This window comes from Rhinopithecus roxellana, chromosome 2, assembly GCF_007565055.1.
Source record: "Rhinopithecus roxellana isolate Shanxi Qingling chromosome 2, ASM756505v1, whole genome shotgun sequence".
NCBI lineage: Eukaryota > Metazoa > Chordata > Mammalia > Primates > Cercopithecidae > Rhinopithecus > Rhinopithecus roxellana.
This window is the reverse complement of record NC_044550.1, coordinates 56,852,722-56,874,959: the sequence shown is the minus strand read 5'-3', so window position 1 is coordinate 56,874,959 and position 22,238 is coordinate 56,852,722. Positions and strand designations below refer to the sequence as shown.

The 22,238-nt window shown below is 40.0% G+C and overlaps 1 protein-coding gene across 2 annotated transcripts in view; it reads left to right on the top strand.

The window, feature by feature from the left end:
* The window catches only part of SH3D19 (SH3 domain containing 19), a 195,023-nt gene that overhangs the window by 153,016 nt on the left and 19,769 nt on the right, over positions 1–22,238 (top strand). For both annotated transcript variants that reach the window (XM_010372515.2, XM_030916386.1), the window contains 5 exons: positions 5,425–5,537; positions 13,429–13,490; positions 14,832–15,096; positions 18,698–18,766; positions 18,927–19,067. In XM_010372515.2, the coding sequence (XP_010370817.2) occupies positions 5,425–5,537; positions 13,429–13,490; positions 14,832–15,096; positions 18,698–18,766; positions 18,927–19,067 (650 nt within the window). The remainder of the gene's footprint in view (positions 1–5,424; positions 5,538–13,428; positions 13,491–14,831; positions 15,097–18,697; positions 18,767–18,926; positions 19,068–22,238) is intronic.

The following is a 22,238-nucleotide window of genomic DNA, read 5'->3' as shown; positions in this document are numbered from 1 at the left end:
TTAGACAGAGAATAGAGGGAGACTGAAATTTAGAACAATTAGTATATCCCATGTTAACACCTCTGGTACAAATTTGGTTGGAAAGTAATCTAAACTAAAAGCAAATAAAGGTGTATATGTCTATCAGTCAGGAGTATATTATTCCAATCAGCATAATCTCAAATATGGCTATGTGTGAATTCTGTGAAGAGCAGTAACCAAAAGCTTGAAATAATAGTTTATAAAAATACTTCTTAAATTGGCCAGGCACAGTGGTTGACGCCTGTAATCCCAGCACTTTGGGAGGCCAAGGCAGGTGGATCACGAGGTCAAAAGATCAAGACTATCCTGACCAACATGGTGAAACCCTGTCTCTACTAAAAATACAAAACTTAGCTGGGCGTCGTGCTCCGCACCTGTAGTCCCAACTACTTGGGAGGCTGAGGCAGGAGAATCACTCGAACCTGGGAGGCGGAGGTTGCAGTGAGCCGAGATTGGGCCACTTGCACTCCAGCCTGGTGACAGAGTAAGAATCCTTCTCAAAAAAGAAAACTTCTTATATTAGTATAACGTTACATTTTGGTTTACTTCCTTACTTGATTTTTTCCTTACTTGATTTTTTAATAGTATAACAAATGAAATTCAGTAGGAGCTTTAATAAGTACTTCAAAAAGAAATCTGATATTTATTATAATGGGAAAGCCACAAGGGCCAGTACTCTTTATTTTAGGCACCAGATTATTAAAAAGTGTGATTAAAAGTGTGTTTTTTTATGTGTACACACACACACAGTGGGTTCCAGAGCAGTTCATGGCACTGCTTGGAGTGATCACACAGCTTTCTCTGTGGGCCTCTAATTTCATTTATGCCTGCAATGCCTTTATATTATAGCCCACATGCATTCTTGCCTTTGTCTAACAAGAGATTCTGCCCACTTCATTCCTCCTAAAGCAGAACAAGCATCCCACTCTTTCACCTGTAGCACCCAGGATTGTACTGCAGGCATATTCCCTTTATTTTAGGAGTTTGGTTTTTCCATAAAGCACTACCCAGAAGGATCAGTCTCTTGGTTTCAGTGTCTTCTTGATGATTCTGTTACTAACTGATGGATCTCAGCCAAGTAGCAAGAAAACTGAACTGAGTTGCTATGAAGAATGTGGAGGAGAAAAAAATCAGAGGTATCAAATTCTGGTTCTAGTTTCTTAGGAAGTTATATTTTATTTTTTTAGAGGTAATATTTTAATGTTAGATTTAAAAACCAGTGGTAGCCAGGCATGGTGGCTCACACCTGTAATCCCTGCACTTTGGGAAGCTGAGGTGGGCGGATCACTTGATGAAACCCCGTCTCTATCAAAAATACGAAAAAGCCAAGCATGGTGGCACACACCTGTAATCCCAGCTACTTGGGAGGCTGAGGCATGAGAATTGCTTGAACCCGGGAGGCGGAGGTTGCAGTGAGCCGAGATCATGCCACTGCACTCCAACCTGGGCAATAGAGCAAGAACTCCATCTGCAAAAAAAAAAAATAGAAAAGAAAAAATGGGCAGTATGTTTCTTTTGACAGTATTATATAGCCCACAAATCAGTAAAATGATAGCTCATTGGGTTATCTGCCTGTTTGCTATTACTTTGTTAAATATATTCTGGATTTTAACAGGTATACCAACATATAATGATGAGAAATATTGCCTGGATTTTAAGTAATACAACTTTTACAGACATTAGTAATAAATACAAATTTTTAAATTTATTCATCTGTTGTGTCATTGTCCCCAAGACCACCCACAGGGTTGATGATTCACTAGGAGGACTCACAGGACTCAACATATAGTTGTATTTATGGCTATTATTTATTATAGCAAAAGTGTAAGTGGTACAATCAGCAAAGAGAAAAGGCAAATGTGGTGAAGTCCGGAGGAAACCAGATGCAAGCTTCCAAGAGTCTTCTCCTGGTGGAGTCAGAGGACATACGTAACTCCTTCAGCAATGAGTTGTGACGACACATGTGAAATGTCAACCAGAGAAGCTCACTACTGATTCAGTGCCCAGGGTTTTTATTGGGGACTGGTTATGTAGGCACTCCTAGAAATGTTGGCACATAGCAAAATTCCAGATTTCCAGGAGGAAAGCAAATGTTCAGCATAAACCACGTATTCTGTTTTATCAGTTTTGAGGATGGCGAGAACTGTCCCAAAGTCCAAGTTCCTATATGCCAGTCAAGGACCAATCCTGTGGCTGGGTATGGTGGCTCATGCCTATAATCCCAGCACTTTGGGAGGCAGAGGCAAGTGGATCACCTGAGGTCAGGAGTTGAAGACCAGCCTGGCCAACATGGTGAAAACCCATCTCTACTAAAACTACAAAAATAAGCCTGGCATGGTAGCGTGTGCCTGGCTGATGCAGGAGAATCGCCTAAACCCGGGAGGTGGAGGTTGTAGTGAGCTGAGATGATGCCATTGCCCTCCAGCTTGGGCAACAAGAGCGAAACTCAAAAAAAGGGACCAATCTTGTAAGTAGGACTTCCTAGGGATGAAGTCTCAGGCCTGCTATGTTTACTTTTTCTGCACACTCAGAAACTGCATTAATAAGCTCTGAAATCCTGAAAAGGATATGCTGAGGAAGCAACTTTCATTATTATCCTGACAAAGCTCCAAGAACTGGTAGAAAATTGAATTCTAGGAGTTCGAGACCAGCCTGGCCAACATGGTGAAACCCCATCTGTTCTAAAAATATAAAAATTAGCCCGGCTGCAGCCATAAAAAAAGAATGATTTCATGTCCTTTGCAGGGACATGGATGACGCTGGAAGCCATCATTCTCAGCAAACTAACACAGAAACAAAACTAAACACCCCATGTTCTCACTCTCAAGTGGGAGTTGAACAATGAGAACACATGGACACAGGGAGGGGAACAATATACACCGGGCCCGTTGGGGAGTTGGGGGGTAGGGGAGGGAGAGCATTAGGACAAATACCTAATGCATGTGGGGCCTAAAACCTGGATGACAGGTTGATAGGAGAAGCAAACCACCGTGGCACATGTATACCTATATAACAAAACTGTATGTTTAGCACGTGTATCCCAGAACTTAAAGTAAAATTTTTTTAAAAATTATTTTAAAAAATGAATAAATAAAAATAAAGGCTCAATTAAAAAAAAAAATTAGCCAGGCATGGTGGCACACGCCTGTAATCCCAGCTACTTGGGAGGCTGAGGCAGGAAAATCACTTGAACCCAGGAGGCAGGGGTTGCAGTGAGCCAAGATCATGCCACCACATTCCAGCCTGGGCAACAAAGCGAGACCTTGTCTTAAAAAAACAAAAAGAAAGTTGAATTCTATACTGCTAAATGTAGGAGAACTGAAATGACAGAATGATTTCTAGAGAGTTATTTGTATTTATGTCAAAAATCAGTTCCTCAGAATTTTGTTAATAAGCAATGCATATATTCTGTGGAGGAAAAAGAATTAAACTTTGGTGTCTGAAGAATTTGGGAAAAAGGGGATAGCTTCATGGTGCAAATGTCCTTGATCTTACTTGAACCTGTCAGCTCCTTTCCCCTGGAGCCTGTTTCTTCTGACCAGGTTGTCCTTTTCCCAGATGTCTGCAAGGCTCCCTCCCTCACCAGTCCTTCAGGTCTTCACTCAATGCCACTTTTTCTCAGAGACCTTCCCTGACTACATTATTTAAAATTGGAAATCTCCTTCCTCCACATCCCACACATACTCACACCAGATACTCCCTGTGTTCCTCCTTCCAGTAAGCTATCTCCTTTCTACTTTCATATTACTGGCGTATACTCTTAAATATTTGTCACAACAGTATTATATTCTAAATGATCAACTATTTCCTTGTAAGAATACGGAAACCACAGCACAGAAAATATCTTCAAGATGGTGACTGAGTTGGATGTTTTTATTATATATGTCTTAATTCCCAGAGCAGCCTTGCCTCTCACTAAGAATGTTTGCCTCGCTCTAAATCATTGTTTTCCTAGTTGCTGGCCTGGGTATTTTCCTCCCTTGGAGAATGTTTTCCTGTCTGCGGATAAAACAGGAACCTGACAAATCATCTTCTTGTTATAGGTTTTTCACATGAAATGGAAGTAGAGAGTGTACATTTGAAAAAAAAAAAAAAGAAAAGAGAGAGAATGCTTATCTGCTCATCTCCTTTTAATGCCTAAACCAAACAGTGTAAAAGGTGGCTTTAGCGTCCTTCAGTATGTTACAGTTATCCACTCTCCAGTTGTTTTTGCACACGCATTTTAATTAACTGTCACTAATTAAATCTGGTCATCTTTGTTTCCTTCTTTTTAAAATAAGTTGGGGATAAATTATCACTGATATGGCTGTGGTTTGGATGTAAAGGTATTGTTTGTTTAATTGAGGGCAGTTATGTTCATTAATCAGAAGCTAATGAATTAGAAAACACATTGGCCGGGCACAGTGGCTCACGCCTGTAATCCTAGCACTTTGGGAGGCCGAGGCGGGCAGATCACGAGGTCAGGAGATCGAGACCATCCTGGCTAACATGGTGAAACCCCGTCTCTACTAAAAATACAAAAAAAATTAGCTGGGCTTAGTGGCAGGCACCTGTAGTCACAGCTTCTCCGGAGGCTGAGGCAGGAGAATGGTGTGAACCCGGGAGGTAGAGCTTGCAGTGAACTGAGATTGCGCCACTGCACTGTAGCCTGGGTGACAGAGCGAGACTCCATCTCAAAAAAAAACAAAAGAAAGAAAGAAAACACATTGAATTATTTTTGGATGAGAGAGTGTTGAATACACCACCTATTAAGAAGCAGCATGTCTTATCAAAATGAACATGGACTTTTAGGTTCAAAACAATGGATCTGACAATTACTAGCAGTAAGACCTTGGTTAGCACATTTATTTTCTTAGCTTCAGTTTCTTCATCTGTAAAACAGGTAAGATATTATCTAGTGTAGCACTGTGCAATAGAACTTTTCTGCAAAGATAGAAATGTTCTTTAACTGTGCTAGTAGTCACTAGTCACAGTGGCTAGTATTTGAAATGTGGCTAGTGCAACTGAGGAACTGAAATTTTAATTAAGATTTAAGACAATCATTAGATGTAGCTACTAGCTAGTGGACTGGACAAATCTAGCACATAGATCTTGGTTGGTGAAATGTATGTAAATATAGAGCCTAACTTAATGCCTGTCACATAAAAGGTTCTCAACAATGCTGGCTGCTGTTGTAATTATTTAGTATTATTTTCACTCTCTATAAAACATATAGTAAAATTAACTGATGTTGACTAGCACATCAATTTTCTGAAGTTTGCTGGGAGCTCTTTCTCATTTGCTTAACTATTTGTGTGTATCTTTTATGATAGCCATTTTTCTAATAAACTAAACAGCAATCATTTCATTCTTTGGAATCCTAAAAACTAGAAATTATTGATGAATTACTGCTACTTTTTCCAGGTTTACATGAGGATCCACAAAGCCCACCTCCTCTCCCTGCTGAAAAACCTATTGGAAACACTTTCAGTACAGTATCTGGAAAACTCAGTAATGTTGACAGAACTAGAAACTTGGTAAGTGGTCATTATAGATTGTATTAGATTGAAGACGTAGTTATGCATTAATTTTGAATAGTCAGCTAATATCTAAATTATTTTATTACTGGTCAAATTAAAAACAAGAACCCTCTATTAGAGACCAGTTTCTAAGCCCCATGTACTTACATAATGTAGTGTTCAATATGTTAAAAGTCCCTGTAGAGAGATTAGGCCACTTCATTGTACTTCACTATAAAATAATTTGTATACCAACTTAATGACATTGTCTTTTAAATGAAACTAATAATGAGGTTATTAAAATCTCTAAACACCTTTAATATTCAGGGAAATAACTTTATTCAACTTGTCAGTTTTTATTTAAAATACCCAATTAGTGACAAAAATTTGAGATAATTACCATAAGAATATTTAAATCTGAAATTTAAGAAAAATGTATTTTTTTAATTTAAAAAGTAGTGTTTTGCTGTGCACTTGTTAAGATGGTGGTCAAAGATTTTTTGAAGTAAATATATATATTTTTCATTTCAACCTCAGTATCCTCATACTTTTTTTTTTTTTTTTTTTTTTTGGTCTTCCAATTTATGTGGTTTCTTAGGGAAACAGACATGCAACAAGTAATTAGATAAGTGATTTAAGAAAAAGAATAAAGTTGGCTGGACGCGATGGCCCCCACATATAATTCCAGCAATTTGGGAGGCCAAGGCAGGTGGAGCACCTGAGGTCAGGAGTTCGACACCAGCCTGGTTAACATGGTGAAACCTCGTTTCTACTAAAAATACAAAAATTAGCTGCACGTGGTGTCATGTGCCTGTAATCCCAGCTACTCAGGAGGCTGAAGCAGGAGAATCGCTTGAACCCGGGAGGTAGAGGTTGCAGTGAGCCAAGATCATGCCATTGCACTCCAGCCTGGGGCGACAGAGTGAGACTCCGTCTCAAAAAATAAATAAATAAAGAATGAATAAAGGCTTTCAGAGGACTTTATGGGAAGCCCATGACAAAGCTCCTGATTATTTCCTCTTTTTTAAATTGACAAATAATAATTGTACATATTCTTGGGGTACATAGTGATGTTTCAGTACATATACTGTATAGGGATCAGATCAGGGTAGTTAGCATATCTGTCATCTCAAACATTTTTCGCCACTTCTGTTTGGAATGCTCAATATCTTCCTTCCAGTCATTTGAAGCTATATATTATTGTTAACGATAGTCATCCTATAGTGGTATAGAACACTAGAATTTATTCCTCCTGTCTGGCTATAATTTTGTATTCTTTAACAAAGCTCCTTCTCTCTCCCTTCTTTCTACCCTTCCCAGCCTCTAGTATTCTCTGTTCTACTTTTTATTTCTATGAGATCAACTTATTTTTAGCTTCCATATATGAATGAGAAGATGCAGTGTTTAATTTCTGTTCCTGGCTTACTTCACTTAACATAATATCCTCCGGTTCCATTTATGTTGCCACAAATGACAGGTTTCCACTCTTTTATATGACTGGATAGTATTCCATGGTGTACACATGCCACATTTTTTTTATCCATTTATCTGTTGTTGGACACCTAGGTTGATTCCGTATCTTGGCTATTGTGAGTAGTGCTACAGTAAACATGGATGTGCAGATGTCTCTTCAATGTAATTTCCTTTCCTTTGAATAAATTTCCAGTAGTGGGCTTGCTGGATCGTATAGTAGTTCTATTTGTGGTTTTTTGAGGAGCTTCCATCCTGTTTTCTACAGTGATTGTACTAGGTTACATTCCCACTAACAGTGTATAAGAATTCCCCTTTCTCTGTATTCTTGCCAGCATTTTTTTTTTTTTTATCTTTTAGATAATAGCCATCCCAACTGGCGTGAGATGATACCTCATTGCCATTTTGTTGTGAATTTCCCTGATGATTAGTGAGGTTGATCATTTTTTAATGTATTTGTTGGCCATTTGTGTGTCTTCTTTTGAGAAATATCCAGATCATTTGATTTTTTTTTTTTTTTTTTTCTTTTTTTGAGATAGGGTCTTACTCTGTCTCCTGGGCTGGAGTGCAGTGATATGATCACAGCTCACTGCAGCCTTGACCTGGGCTCAGGGGATCCTCCCACCTCAGTCTCCTGAGTAGCTGGAACTTTAGGCGCATGCCACCACACTCAGCTCATTCTTTGTATTTTTTGTAGAGACAAGTTTTGCCACGTTGCCCAGGCCATTCTTGAACTCCTGGATTCAAGCAGTCATCCGGCCTCCACCTCCTCCACCTCCCAAAGTTTATTTGCCCACTTTAAAATCAGATTGTTTGGGTTTTTTGTTGTTATGATGTTTGAGTTTCTTTTGTATTCTAGATACTAATCCCCTATCAGATGAGTAGTTTGCAAATATTTCTTGCCATTCTGTAGGTTGTCTTTTCACTCTGTTGATTTTTTCCTTTACTGTGCAAAAGATTTTTGGTTGATATAAACCCATTTGCTTATTTTTACTTTTGTTGCCTGTGCTTTTGAGGTCTTATTCATAAAACGTTTTTTAAGACCAATGGACTGAGGTGTTTTCCCTGCTTTTCTAGTCGTTGTATTGTTTCAGGTCTTAGATTTAGGTCTCTGAGTTGAGTCTTGTCAAGAGTAAGTGGGAGGGTTTAGTTTCATTCATCGGCATATGAATATCTAGTTTTCCCCAGCGCCTTTATTGAAGAGACTGCTTTCCCCAGTGACTGTCCTTGACACTTTTGTCAAAAATCAGTTGGCTGTAGATACATGGATTAATTTTTGGATTCTTTATTCTGTTCCATTGGCCTATGTGTCTGTTATTATGCTAGGTCCATGCTGTTTTTGCTACTACATCTTTGTGCAGTGTATTTTAAAGTTGATAGTGTGGTGCCTCCACCTTTGTTCTTTTGGCTCAGGATTGTTTTGACTATTCAGGGTCTTTTGTGGTTCTGTACAAGTTTTAGGATTTTTTTTTCTATGTTTGTAAAGATGTCACTTGTATTTTGATAGGGATTGCATTGAATCTGTAGATTTCTTTGGGTAATATTCTCATTTTAACAGTATTAATTCTTCTAATCCATGAGCATAGAATGTCTATTTGTTTGTATCCTTTGTATCTTCTTCCATTTTTTCATCAGTGTTTTGTAGTTTTCCTTCTAGAGGTCTTTCACTTCCTTAGTTAAATTTATTACAAGGTATTTCTTTTTGTAGCTATCGTAAATGGGATTGCCTTCTCAATTTCTTTTTTTAGCTAGTTCTTTGTCATGTATCGAAATGTTACCGATTTTTGTATATTAATTTTGTATCCTGCAACTGTGCTGAATTCATTTATCAATTCTAAGAGGGGTTTTTTGGTAGAGTCTTTAGGTTTTTCTAGATATGAGATCACACCTTTTTTTTGAGATGGAGTCTCACTCTGTCGCCCAAGCTGGAGTGCAGTGGCACGATCTCGGCTCACTGCAACCTCTACCTCCTGGGTTCAAACAGTTCTCCTGCCTCAACCTCCCAAGTAGCTGGGACTACAGGCACGCACCACCATGTCCAGCTAATTTTTTTTGTATTTTTATTAGAGACGGGGTTTTATCATGTTGGCTAGGCTGATCTTTGAACTCCTGACCTCAAGTGACCCATCCACCTTGGCCTGTCAGAGTTCCAGGATTACAGGCATGAGCAACCACGCTGGACCACACTCATTTTTTTTAGATGTCCATATGGCATATGATCTTTAAGGCTTGTTTTAAGAGAAATTAACTTTTAAAGTCTTTGAACCAAATTTGCAGTTCAAATTTCATAATGGTTTTACATTGTGCATTAACTATGTTTATTATACAGGCAAGCCCACCTAATCATCTGGCAAAGAAAAATTTCTTTGAAGGAGACATTAAATTAAATTAGTCAATATCTAGTTAATGAGATTTTCCTGAAGAATGAATTAAAATTTAGTGATCACTTGTGATTTTCAAAGTAGCTGGTAATAAATTTTTATTAAATCTGGGCCAAGAAAGCCCAAAAGAGGATAGTAGGGTTCCTACCATACTAATGTTAAATAGGAAAATCCCAAATTCCCGTGGAGGAAAAGTTGCCTGAGAAGGTTACTGGCTTCTACTCTGAAATGGTCATAAAAAGGAGTGAGAGGGTGATAAGTAAGTAAAACATCATTCGTTAATATCCATCATATGTAATGCCCATCATACTTAATGGACTTCATAAACTATAAAGCTCTATTGAAATAATATTGGGGTGCACAGTGGCTCACACCTGTAATCCCAGCACTTTGGAAGTCCAAAGCGGGTGGATCACTTGAGATCAGGAGTTTGAGATCAGTCTGGCCAACATGGTGTGAAACGTCATCTCTAGTAAAAATACAAAAGCCTGGCATAGTGATGCACACCTGTAATCCCATCTACCTGGGAGGCTGAGACAGGAGAATCGTTTGAACTCAGGAGGTGGAGGTTGCAGTGGGCCGAGATTGCACCACTGCACTCTAGCCTGAGCAGCAGAGCAAGACTCGTCTCCAAAAAAAAAAGAAATAGTATTATACAAAAATGAGCCAGATGTGGTGGCACACACCTGTAGTCCCAGCTATTATTATTCCAATGGAATAATATTCCAAAATGTTCCAAGATTATTCCATCTTGAACAAAAAGATGGAATCTGCAGAGACAATACAAGCAGGAAAACCAGCTTCACCAGAAACTAAAATGCTTGTCCAAACACATTAAAAGCCAGAGTTCAGGAATATCAGAGCTAGAGAAAAACTACCAAAAAGCAAATGCAGAGAGCCTTCAGGTTATTTGTGGAATACCCACGAGGAGGAAGTCCCTAATCAGTTATCTTGCAAAGACTCAGCAGAACCTGGATGTAAACCCAGACTTGAGCAAACGCTAAGACAATGGCTCCTGCAAGAACTATCTCCTTCTCTCAATATTTGGAGTATGTCAGATAAAGAAGTGCCTTTAGGAATGTGCCTAACATCCCTAAAGAATTTGAATGTGGCCGGGTGCGGTGACTCACACCTGTAATCCCAACACTTTGGGAGGCCGAGGTGAGCAAATCACGAGGTCAGGATATCAAGACCATCCTGGCTAACATAGTGAAACCCCGTCTCTACTAAAAATACAAAAAAAATTAGCCAGGTGTGGTGAAGGGTGCCTGTAGTCCCAGCTACTTGGGAGGCTGAGGCAGGAGAATGGCATGAACCCGGGAGGCAGAGCTTGCAGTGAGCCGAGATTGTGCCACTGAACTCCAGCCTGGGCAACAGAGCGAGACTCCGTCTCAGAAAAAAAAAAAAAGGAATTTGAATGTGCTACTCTTTTTTCCTGATTTAAAATTTTCTTACTGTTGCAAATTAAGAAATTAAAAAGATGTTTAAGATTTCCCATAAAAATACCACCACCGAGGAAAAACTACAGCTAATATTTGGTACAAAATTAGAGTCATATGCTATGCATTTATTACAGTACAGTACATCATCTGCATCTTTCCATGTCAAATTTATACATCTGTTTTTTAAATTTTCTTTATCAAGGTATCTTTTTTTTTTTTTTTTTTTTTTTGAGACGGAGTCTCGCTCTGTCTCCCAGGCTGGAGTGCAGTGGCTTGATCTCAGCTCACTGCAAGCTCCGCCTCCCGGGTTTACGCCATTCTCCTGCCTCAGCCTCCCGAGTAGCTGGGACTACAGGCGCCCACTACCTCGCCCGGTTAGTTTTTGTTTTTGTATTTTTTAGTAGAGATGGGGTTTCACCGTGTTAGCCAGGATGATCTCAATCTCCTGACCTCGTGATCCACCCGTCTCAGCCTCCTAAAGTGCTGGGATTACAGGCTTGAGCCACTGCGCCCGGCCAAAATTACAGCTTTGATAAAAGCAATTAAAGTTTCTTCCTATCTGCTAGAGTTTGTTTTAATTTTAAAGGTAGCCACAGAAATAAATGCATTTTTCAAGCATCATGGCAATATTTGTCAGGAAAAATATGGGCAGCAGTGTAATTATAAGGCATGGATTATATTCTGGAATATTGCAGGGTTTATGAGCTGGTTACTTGCCTCACTACATTAACTGAACTCATTAGTGAAACCAAGTTTTAAGGGCAAGCTTAATTTGTTTTTTAAAATGGGATTTTATAACATTGAAACATGTTTAAATGATCACAGTTATTGGCAATTAATCATTTGGTATTTAAGGAAAAGGTTATAAATATTCAGTCTAATTTAAAAATCATGGAAGTGAGTTTTGGCTCATTTATAAGAAGGAGGAAAACAGTCTGAAGCAGCCCAAAGATTCCCAAGCTTTAATTAAACCTCCTTTACAAAAAAAAAAAAAAAAAGTGTAATATAAAGGGTCAGCATTTTTTTTTCTTATGAAGTTTTGGAGAAATATTATTTCCTGAGTGTTAGTGTTGGGGACTTAGAAAGTAGGAAAAGTGGGGGAAAGAAAAGACAGCATTAGAGGAATGTAGTCTCGCCTGTAGTCTCAGCCACTTGGGAGGCTGAGGCAGGAGAATCACTTGAACTTGGGAGGCAGAGGTTGCATTCAGCTGAGATTGCATCACTGCACTCCAGCCTGGGGGACAGAGCGGGACTCTGTCTCAAAAAAGAAAAAAAAAAAAAAAAGAATTTTGTGAAGGCTTTTTCCCCCTCCCAAAAAACAGAAATTTTGGCTTTGAGATCCTTTGGCTTCCCACTCACAGAGGATCTGAAAATATTCTCCATGTATTACTCTCATTTCCCAATCCTTGGGCTATAACATGTTCAGAAAACCTGTTTAAATGGAACAGTTTGAATCCCTTCCCCTACAGAAATCTTCCTATTGATCTCCCCACTTCCAGTTTCTCTCATCTACCATTAAAATAAAACATTCCAACTGTACCTTTTATTTTTCACATTATTCTCCTTTTCCTTTTTTCTACAAAACTCTTTTACCCCATCCAGCCCCTTTGCTGGAGTGGTACAAGCACACTGCTTTCTTGGACCTTAACTATTTCTCCTCACATGCCTTCCTCTCAGACCATCCTGCAAGCTTCTTTTACGTTCCCACCTCCTTCTAGTTCAAAACCCACTGCAAATTGTTGAAACCAAACAGTGGTGAGATAAGATCTGCCTATTCAAAGCAATACCAACTAGTAACCACCCCACTTACTATGTGTTTAAACTTAGGAGCAGTATGTTTCTTATGTGTGATCACGGAATGAATAAAGAGGAATGAATAAAGAGCATATATATCTAGATTAGATTAGATTAGATAGATAGATAGATAGATAGATAGATAGATAGATAGATAGATAGATAGATAGTTTTTTTTTTGTTTGTTTGTTTTTTGTTTTTGAGACAGAGTCTCACTCTGTTGCCCAGACTGAAGTACAGTGGCGTGGTCTTGGCTCACTGCAACCTTTGCTTCCCGGGTTCATGCCATTCTCCTGCCTCAGCCTCCCGAGTAGCTGGGACTACAGGCGCCCGCCACCATGCCCGGCTAATTTTTTGTATTTTCAGTAGAGATGGGGTTTCACCATGTTAGCCAGGATGGTCTTGATCTCCTGACCTCGTGATCCACCCGCGTCAGCCTCCCAAAGTGCCGGGATTACAGGCGGAGCCACCGCACCTGACCAAGAACATATATTTTTAAATTCTCTTTAGGGCCTGCTTAAATTTTCCCTTAATATCTCGTGAATCCACTGAGTGCATGACCATGCAGTGCAATTGGTCAAGCTGTGGTCCACAACAGGAGACTGGTTTCTTCCTGTCAGTGTTTTCACTTGTATTAGGACATGAATAATTTAGGCAGAAGTAAGTTAATATTGTTTAATGCTGAAAGCTCTTGTAAGCTACTTTCTGTAACTCAACTGCGTTTCTGCTTGTAGATCCAGCCAAAAGGTTGTCCAGAATTTCTCTTGACAAGTTCTCGTTTCAGATTAACCTTAACTAAAAAGCATTCTCTGCTACTTGCAGGAATCCAACCACCCGGGTCAAACAGGAGGTTTTGTGCGAGGACCCCCAAGGTTGCCACCGAGGTAAGTAAATGTGGGAAAAGTTAGAGAAAAATTAATGACTCAGAGACCCAGCTCTCTTTTTTACCACCACAATTCAGTGTTGTTGGCCTTGGATCTTTTTTTAGCGATGAAATAATCTCACCAGTTCACCCAGGCCCCGTAATCCACAGTCTGCTTATAACGGTAGGTTGTGGGAATCTCTGCTCCCTTTTTAACACAGTTCAACTCATAGAGCATTTATTTCCTCAAATAAATGAACAAGACTCATTTCTGAACTTAAAACAGCTCCACTTCTAGAATATACATATACATGCCCACTAACACCCTCCTGGTTAAGAGACTGGTTTTTGACATTTCCAAAGGGGACTGGCTTTGTGAGCTCAGAGGTGACTGCCTTCTGAGTTCCAGAGCTGTTCAAATAAAGGGCTGTAATGCTATCAGAAGACATTATTACTATGTTGAAATGTATTTATTTGTTTATTTTTTGAGACGAAGTCTCGCTCTGTCTCCAGGCTGGAGTACAGTGAGTGGCGCCATCTCAGCTCACTGCAACCTCCGCCTCCCAGGTTCAAGCGACTCTCCTGCCTCAACCTCCCGAGTAGGCTACAGGCCTGGGACTACAGGCATGAGCCATCATGTGCAGCTAATTTTTGTATTTTTAGTAGAGATGGGGTTTCACCATGTTGGCCAGGATGTTCTTGATCTCTTGACCTCGTGATCCGTCCGCTTGGGTCTCCCAAAAATCCGTGCTGGGATTACAGGCGTGAGCCACCACGCCCGGCTGAAAATTATTTATGTCATAGAGATTAAGGAAAAGCTTTCAAAGTAATAGTTGTCCTATCCTTTCAGAACTAGCTTTCTTTATATTAATCTAAATTAGAGTTTTAATAGTAACACCTATAACATGAATATTAGGGGATTTTGATGTTCCTTTTCTAATAATGTGCAAGACCCCAGCACACATGCATCATATCTTATAAGCTTTTCATCTCAGACTTTGGTGGAAAGTGCCTAGTTTCCAGAAATAGTCATGATGTGTTTAAGAGCAAATGGGACCTTAGAGAGCTCATGATAGTAAATGCTTGTTTGTCTTGAACTAATGAATCTCTAGTACAAGATAAGAGGAAGCTGGAAAATCGTGGCATTTCCTCTAATAATGTAATGTTTAATGCAGCAGCAGTCATTTGCTCAAAAATAGCATACACTGCATGTTTCAGTAAATTGTATTCCACTAGCAGAAAGCTGTGTGTGTGTGTGTGTGTGTGTGTGTGTGTGTGTGTGTGTGTGTGTGTGTAAGACAGGACAGAACAGAATTTAATACTGATCAGAACACTGACTCATGGCTGCTACATTGATTTTCAGACCTGTGAATGGAAAAACCATTCCAACTCAACAGCCTCCAACCAAGGTGCCCCCTGAGAGACCACCTCCCCCAAAGCTTTCTGCAACCAGAAGATCTAATAAGAAACTGCCTTTTAATCGATCCTCTTCTGACATGGATCTTCAGAAAAAACAAAGTAACTTGGCAACTGGACTCTCAAAAGCCAAGAGTCAAGTTATTAAAAATCAAGATCCGGTGCTACCCCCTCGCCCCAAACCAGGACACCCTCTCTACAGTAAATACATGGTAAATTTAGCTTTTAAAAATGTTTGTGGTCAAGAGATGTGCCCTAAAGTATATATAAGATTCATTTATTCCTTAGAAAAAGATGATGGAACAAATGTGGAATTGTCCCTTGACACCAAGAGTGCTTTAGATGAGTAGCCATAATAAATTCTAGGTCTTGGGCATGGTGGCTCATGCCTATAATCCCAGCACTTTGGGAAGCTGAGGCTGGTGCAGCAGCTTGAGGCCAAAAGTTTGAGACCAGCTGGCCAACGTGGTGAAACTCCATCTCTACTAAAATTACAAAAAATTACCCAGGCATGTTGGCACAATCTTGTAATCCTAGCTACTCAGGAGGCTGAGGCGTGAGAATTGCTTGAGCCCGGGAGGCAGAGATTGCAGTGAGCCAAGATCGCGTCACTGCACTCCAGCCGAGGCAACAGAGCAAGACTCTGTCTCAAAAAAAACAAAACACCTAGGTCTTTAAAGCAGGGTTTCATTATTAGGAGAAATGTAGGGAAAGGGGAGAGAAAGCCGGGCAGGCCACGCTTGTAACTTGCTGCCTGGCTGGACCAAACAGAAATTCTGAAAAACCTGACCCTGTGGGTAATACTAATGGGAAAACTCTGATAGATACTATGGTTTATATCTTTTGTTTTTCCTTTCATTTAAGAGTGTCGCTCTATCACCCAGGCTGGAGTGCAGTGATGCAGTCATAGTGCACTGCAGTCTCGACCTCCTGAGCTCAGGGATCCTCCTGCTTCACACTCCTGAGTAGCTGGGGCTATGGGAGCATGCCTCCCCTCCAGGCTTATGGTTTATATCTTGATGTAGTTTATATCTAATAACTCCTTTTCCCATTGAGTAAATTTTAAAATGAAGTAGAAAGTTCTTACTAAGATGGATGATTTTTCCCTCATTTTCCCCTTTTGTAAGCCTAATAATTATCATGATCCATTTAATAGTTACCAGTTAGAAGTTTTCATCAATAGTTGAGATACTGATTTTGTTCTCTTTTAATGTTTTTCTCATCAAATGGCCTAAACTTTTGTCTGCATTTGCCACAGTTAAAAAACAGAGTTGCTGGGTGGTGGCTTATACCTGTAATCGCAGCACTTTGGGAGGCCAAGGCGGGTGGATCACTTGAGGTCGGGAGTTCGAGACCAGCCTAGCCAACATGGTGAAACCTCTGTCTCTACTAAAAATACAAAAATTAGCTGGGCGTGTTGGTATACGCCTGTAATCCCAGCTACTCTGGAGGCTGAGGCAGGAGAATCACTTGAACCCAGGAGGCAGAGGTTGCACTGAGCCGAGATTGTGCCACTGTACTCCAGCCTGAGCAACAGTGAGACTCCATCTCAAAAAAAAAAAAAACAAAACAACAACAACAACAAGTTGATGTGTTCTCTACATTAATCAGGTTAACCTGAAAGATGTAAAACAAATAAAAATGATAAGGAGGCCAGGAGCAGTAGCTCACACCTATAATCCCAGCACTTTGGGAAGCCAACTGCTTGAACGCAGGAAGTGGAGGTTTCAGTGAGCCAAGATCATGCCACTGCACTCCAGCCTGAGTGACACAGTGAGACTCTTTTTAAAAAAAAATAAAAAATAAAAATGATCATGAGAGCAGGACTGCTTACACTTTTTACCAATTGAATGACAGAGTAGCTTGTAACAAGAACAGCAATTAATAATTCTATATTGTGTTACTACATTTCCATCATCGAACCAGGAATTATTTTTTCTTTAAGCTGTTCAGAGTTTTTTAAAAATCCTCTTTAGAGAAGGGTATAGACAAATAAGAAGGAGGCAGTATATTCATATATATTAATATTCATTTAAACTGATAAAACTTTAATTGCTAAAACCCAGGAGTGTTCTTTGGGATAGATTACTTAATTAATAAATAAAAACAGTAGTTGATGTATATTGAGTACTAATTATGAGCCAGGCGCTGTTTGAAGCACTTTATGTGTATATTAAATAACTCATTTATTCCTCACACCAACCTTGTGAGGTAGATATTATTATCCTTGAACAAGTGAGAAAAATAAGAAACAGAGACATAAAGTAACATGCCCAGGGTTGTAAATCCAGTTAATTAATGGTGGGAGCAAGATTTGAGAACAGGTCAGCTGGCTCTGATGCCTGCTCCTAACCATCATGCCAATTGTAGCCTCTACTTGATTTGGCCATTCTGTGTCAAGAGCCCTTTCTCAAGGGGAACCAGATTTCACGTTTGGTTCTTGTCACGCACGTCTGTGTGAAGAGACCACCGAACAGGCTTTGTGTGAGCAACAAGGCTGTTTATTTCACCTGGGTGCAGGCAGGCTGAGTCTGAAAAAGGAGTCAGCAAAGGGAGACAGGAGTGGGGCAGTTTTATAGGATTTGGGTAGGTAGTGGAAAATTACAGTTAAAGGGGGTTATTCTCTTGTGGGCAGAGGCAGGGGTCACAAGGTGTAGGGTAGGGAGATCAGGAGACTCTTTTTCCGTGGGAGGAACATAACAAGGTCGATTGATTACTTGGGGTGGGGCAGAAACAAATCACAATGGTGGAATGTCATCTTTTATGGTTCTTCAGTTGCTCCAGACCATCTAGATGTACATGTGCAGGCCACAATGGCTTAACTTGGGCTCAGAGGCCTGACAGTTCTTAGCATAGTCGTATAATGTCAATAAAGCATTTTTAAAAACTCAATGCATTCAAAATGATGGTATATTTAGAGCTGAATGTCTTATTACAAAATAATTCTTTAAATCTTTCATTTATTGCCTGCCTATAGTACCATTAAATTGCTAGCCAGGAATCTGACAAAGATGCTGGGAAATGGCACCACCAAGCCAGCGGTACAGGGCCACATCCTTGCACTGTGGATCTTTGCTCCTGGGTGACCCAACGCCCAGGCAGCCTTCTTCCCATGTTGGATGTGAGCTTGTGTGGTTACATTTCTGGGGTATGCGTTTTATATAATACAGACCCTCTGATGTGCACTCAATCAGCTAAAATTTTCCAAAGCAGGAAACAGAGCCCCTTGGACAAGGTCCAGTACAGATGTAAAAACCATTCTAAGATCAGACAGAGCTGAGTGGACCAGGAAGTGGCTGGGATCAGGCCATGAAATGGATTTAAGTAGACACTTGCTATCAGAGAGACTCTAGGAGAAGAAGAGCTTCAAGGTCTATGGAAACAAGCAGGCAGGCAGGCAGGCAGTACACGGAGAGCTCCAATCACTGATCAGCCTTCAGAGGCCACCATTGTAAGAACCCTGAATTAAAGAACTGGCTGTGAGGTCAAGTGCTGGGTGTTTCTCCTTCAAACCCCCAGGGGACTTGGTGGCTCTTATCCTGTAGAATGGAACTTCCTGGTTATAGTCATTAAGGGAATGTTAGGCCATGTTCAGCTCTTGTGGTTCTATGGGCCCAACTCCAACTCCCAAGAGCCTCTTAACATCCATGAGAAATGACAGGCCCTGTTGATCTAGAGCGTGATGAAGCCGGGTGAGAACTGCTGCTGGAGAAGGTGCTCTTTAGGCACACACATGCCAAATTCCTAAATGATCAGTAACGTAAGAGGAGGTTATTTGATTGTGAATAAGCCTTTTATTGGTTTACATTTAAGCTCTCTGTGCCTCATGGAATTGCCAATGAAGATATTGTCTCACAAAACCCTGGAGAACTCTCTTGTAAGGTAAAGTAGAGCTCTTTCTTTACTGGTTAATGTAAAAAAAAAAAATTAATCCTACTATTACACGTTATTAAATGCTTTAGGCTCCAAAGATTAAAATGTGAAAAAGTAATAATGTTTTATTAAATAATAATTGCTTTAGAGAGTGGATTGTACCTTACAGCTTGGGGATGTACTTGTGATGCTGAAGCAGACGGAAAATAATTACTTGGAGTGCCAAAAGGGAGAAGACACTGGCAGAGTTCACCTGTCTCAAATGAAGATTATCACTCCACTTGATGAACATCTTAGAAGCAGACCACACGTAAGGGATTAATATTGTTACAGCCCTCATATCACACGTAGCAGCACATTTCATGGAACTATTAATTACATCTCATCTTCAGGTTTTTATTAGCACATTTATTGTAACCAGAGTAAAAATTACAGTAGCATTTTATTCCACTTTTAGAATAAATTACTACTAAGAGACTTGCCACTGCCATATTAATCACCTCGATAGAGTGACTACCCTGTGTTTTGCTTTCTTCATAATGTGCTGACTTATGACAACCAGAATATTCAGTCATTAATTTTCAACTGTAAGAGCTGTTTGTTTTTTAAGTAATGTAAACCTGTTTACCAAAGTGTCAGAGAATAGTTTTCTAGCAGAATGGAAGTCTGACACTAAAAAGCACTTCCCTTTAAGATTTAAGCTTAATATAAACCTCATTTCTCTGATGATAGCTCATAAAACAATAAAATGTAATCCAACAACCTCAAGTCCCGATTTTGTGGAACCTGGGAAGATGCAGTGATTATTGAAAGTCATTTGTTTAGCAAGAAAAATGATGTTGAACAATTTGTAGGAGTATATTTTTTAAAGAGCTTCTTAAGTTATCCAGGTAAAATTTCACTATCTGTTAACATAGTAAATATAAAAAATAGGCCAGGCACAGTGGGTTCATGTCTGTAATCCCACCACTCTGGGAGACCAAGGCAGCAGATCACTTGAGCCCAGAAATTCAAGACCAGCCTGTGCAACATGGCAAAACCGTGTCCCTAGTAAAAATACAAAAATTAGTCTGGCATGGTGGTGCATGCTTGTAGTCTCAGCTACTCAGGAGACTGAGGTGAGAGGATCACTTGAGCCCAAGAGATCGAGGCCACAAGTGAGCCATGATTGTACCACTGCACTCCAGCCTGGGCCATAAAGCGAGACTCTGTCTTGAAAAAAAATACAAATAAAAAATGAAGTAAATATGAAAAATAATAGTAATCAAGTAAAGTACTTGGTTTGCCATTTATCCCAGTTTTCATAATCTTTTCCAGCTTTTTCTTCTTAGAAGGCAGTTTATCTTTTGAAGTTTGCTAAGAAACTGAAAAATTGTATTTGGAGAGCAGAGGAGATATGTGTTAAGGTAGCTTCTGCTGGCATATGAAAATCCTTACTTTAGCTCCCATGGGGAAAGTTCTCCTCTGACTCTTTTTTGTCTGTTTTGGTACAGCATTATCCATCTGTCATAGCTGTCCTTCCTCTTTTCAGAACACACTCATGGCAACAGTGGGAGTTATACTGCCAAAAACCTTTCCTTTGTGAAAAATAGAAGCTAAAAGCAAGTAGATTTTTTTTTTTTTTTTTTTTTTTTTTTTTGAGACAAGGTCTCACTCCATGGGCAGGCTGAAGTAAAGTGGTATGATCACTACAGCCTTGACCTTCCCGACTCAAGCAGTCCTCCCACCTCAGCCTCCTGAGTAGCTGGGACTACAGGCATGCGCCACCATGCCTGGCTAATTTTAAAAATTTTTTGTAGAGACAGGGTCTCACTATGTTGTCAGGGCTAGTCTGAAACTCCTAGGCTAAGCCATCTGCCTGCATGGGCCTCCCGAAGTGTTCGGATTACAGGTATGGGTCACCATGCCCAGCCAAAAGTTAGTCTTTTATAACAGTGCAAAGTTCTTCCCACCTTACATACCACCTTCTCATCTTTTACTATAGACTTGCAGAGAGTTGGCCTCTGATAGGCAGCTATTGGTGATAATGAAATGAATCGTCCTTTATGCTTCTGGGTTAATGGCTTTTGTTACATTTTTTAAAAATAAAACTTACCTATTTGAAAGCCTAGTTTTAAGGTAAATATCTCTACGAATGTGTTGTACTTTCCCCCTAACTTGGCAAACAGAAAATATTGAATGAACATGACCATTTGTGGTTGAATCAGAGAGATCATGGGAACAGTGGAAGGGTGTTGCCTGGTACGTGGTTGAGACCCTAGACCTGGGTTTCAGGGAAGTGGCATTTGGTTCCCCTTCCACCTTCTTCGGTGGTTATGTAACTTCTCTAAACTTTATTTTTTTAATGTGTGAGATAACTGCCCACAGAGTTGTCTTCAGAGTTGACAAATTATATGATTTTGTGTAAAATTCCAGAATTTAGTGAGGGACTGGGTGTGGTGGCTCACGCCTGTAATCCCAGCACTTTGGGAGGCCAAGACAGGTGGATCACCTGAACCCAGGAGTTTGAGACCAGCCTGGCCAACATGGCGAGATCCCATCTCTACAAAATATACAAAAATTAGCCAGGCATGGTAGTGCACGTCTATAGTCGCAGCCACTTGGGGGACTGAAGTGGGAGGATAACTTAACCCCTGGAGGTCAAGGCTGCAGTGAACTGTGATTGCACCACTACACTACAGCCTAGGTGACAGAGCAAGACCCTGTGTCAAAGAAAAAAAAGCCATGTCAGAACTAAAATATCTCAGAATTCATGAAATTTCCATAGTGTCCATTTATTTAGAGAAAAGCATTAAGCAGTCCATGAAAAAATGTTAGGGTCATCTTGGTAAGCCACTTTAGTAAGCTACATTAGCCATTAGAGTCTTGACTTGTTATATTTCAGTTTACCTAAGTTGAGAGAATGAAAGTTTTGTTTCTGCAGGGGCATTTTGGTTGAAAGAGCAGGTGAGATTTAGAAAAGATCTCAGCAAAGGTGCTGCAGGGTTGAAATGGAGTGGACCATCATTCACCGTGCACTCTGATCAGCCTGGTGCATCATGGCCAGGGGAAGGGCAGAGGTATTGAAGTGTCAGGATGTCTCTAAGGGGACAAGAGTTATTAGAGGAGGTGAAGAGACAAGAAAGGGCACAAAAATCTGCCTTTATTTATTTCACAGGCTTGCCAGTGTTGAAGAGTGTTAAGTTATAACTCCAAATAATATCCTTCAGTGAGATTTGATGATGAGGATAAGCCTGTCTCTTCATGTAAAGAAACTAAGAATAACAATTGCTAGTCAATAAGAAGAGGTCACTCTTCAGCTTTGCCTTCTCCTCTGGCCAGTCTAGGCAATTGGCTAGATGGATAGAGAATGTTAGATTATTTTTGCTAATTTATTTAGAACTACTGTTGGAATAAACCATTCGGATTAAAGACAGAATGCAGACCAGGCATGGGAGGCAGCATTGCTTTCAAATTAGAAAAAGCACTTAGTTAAGGTCAT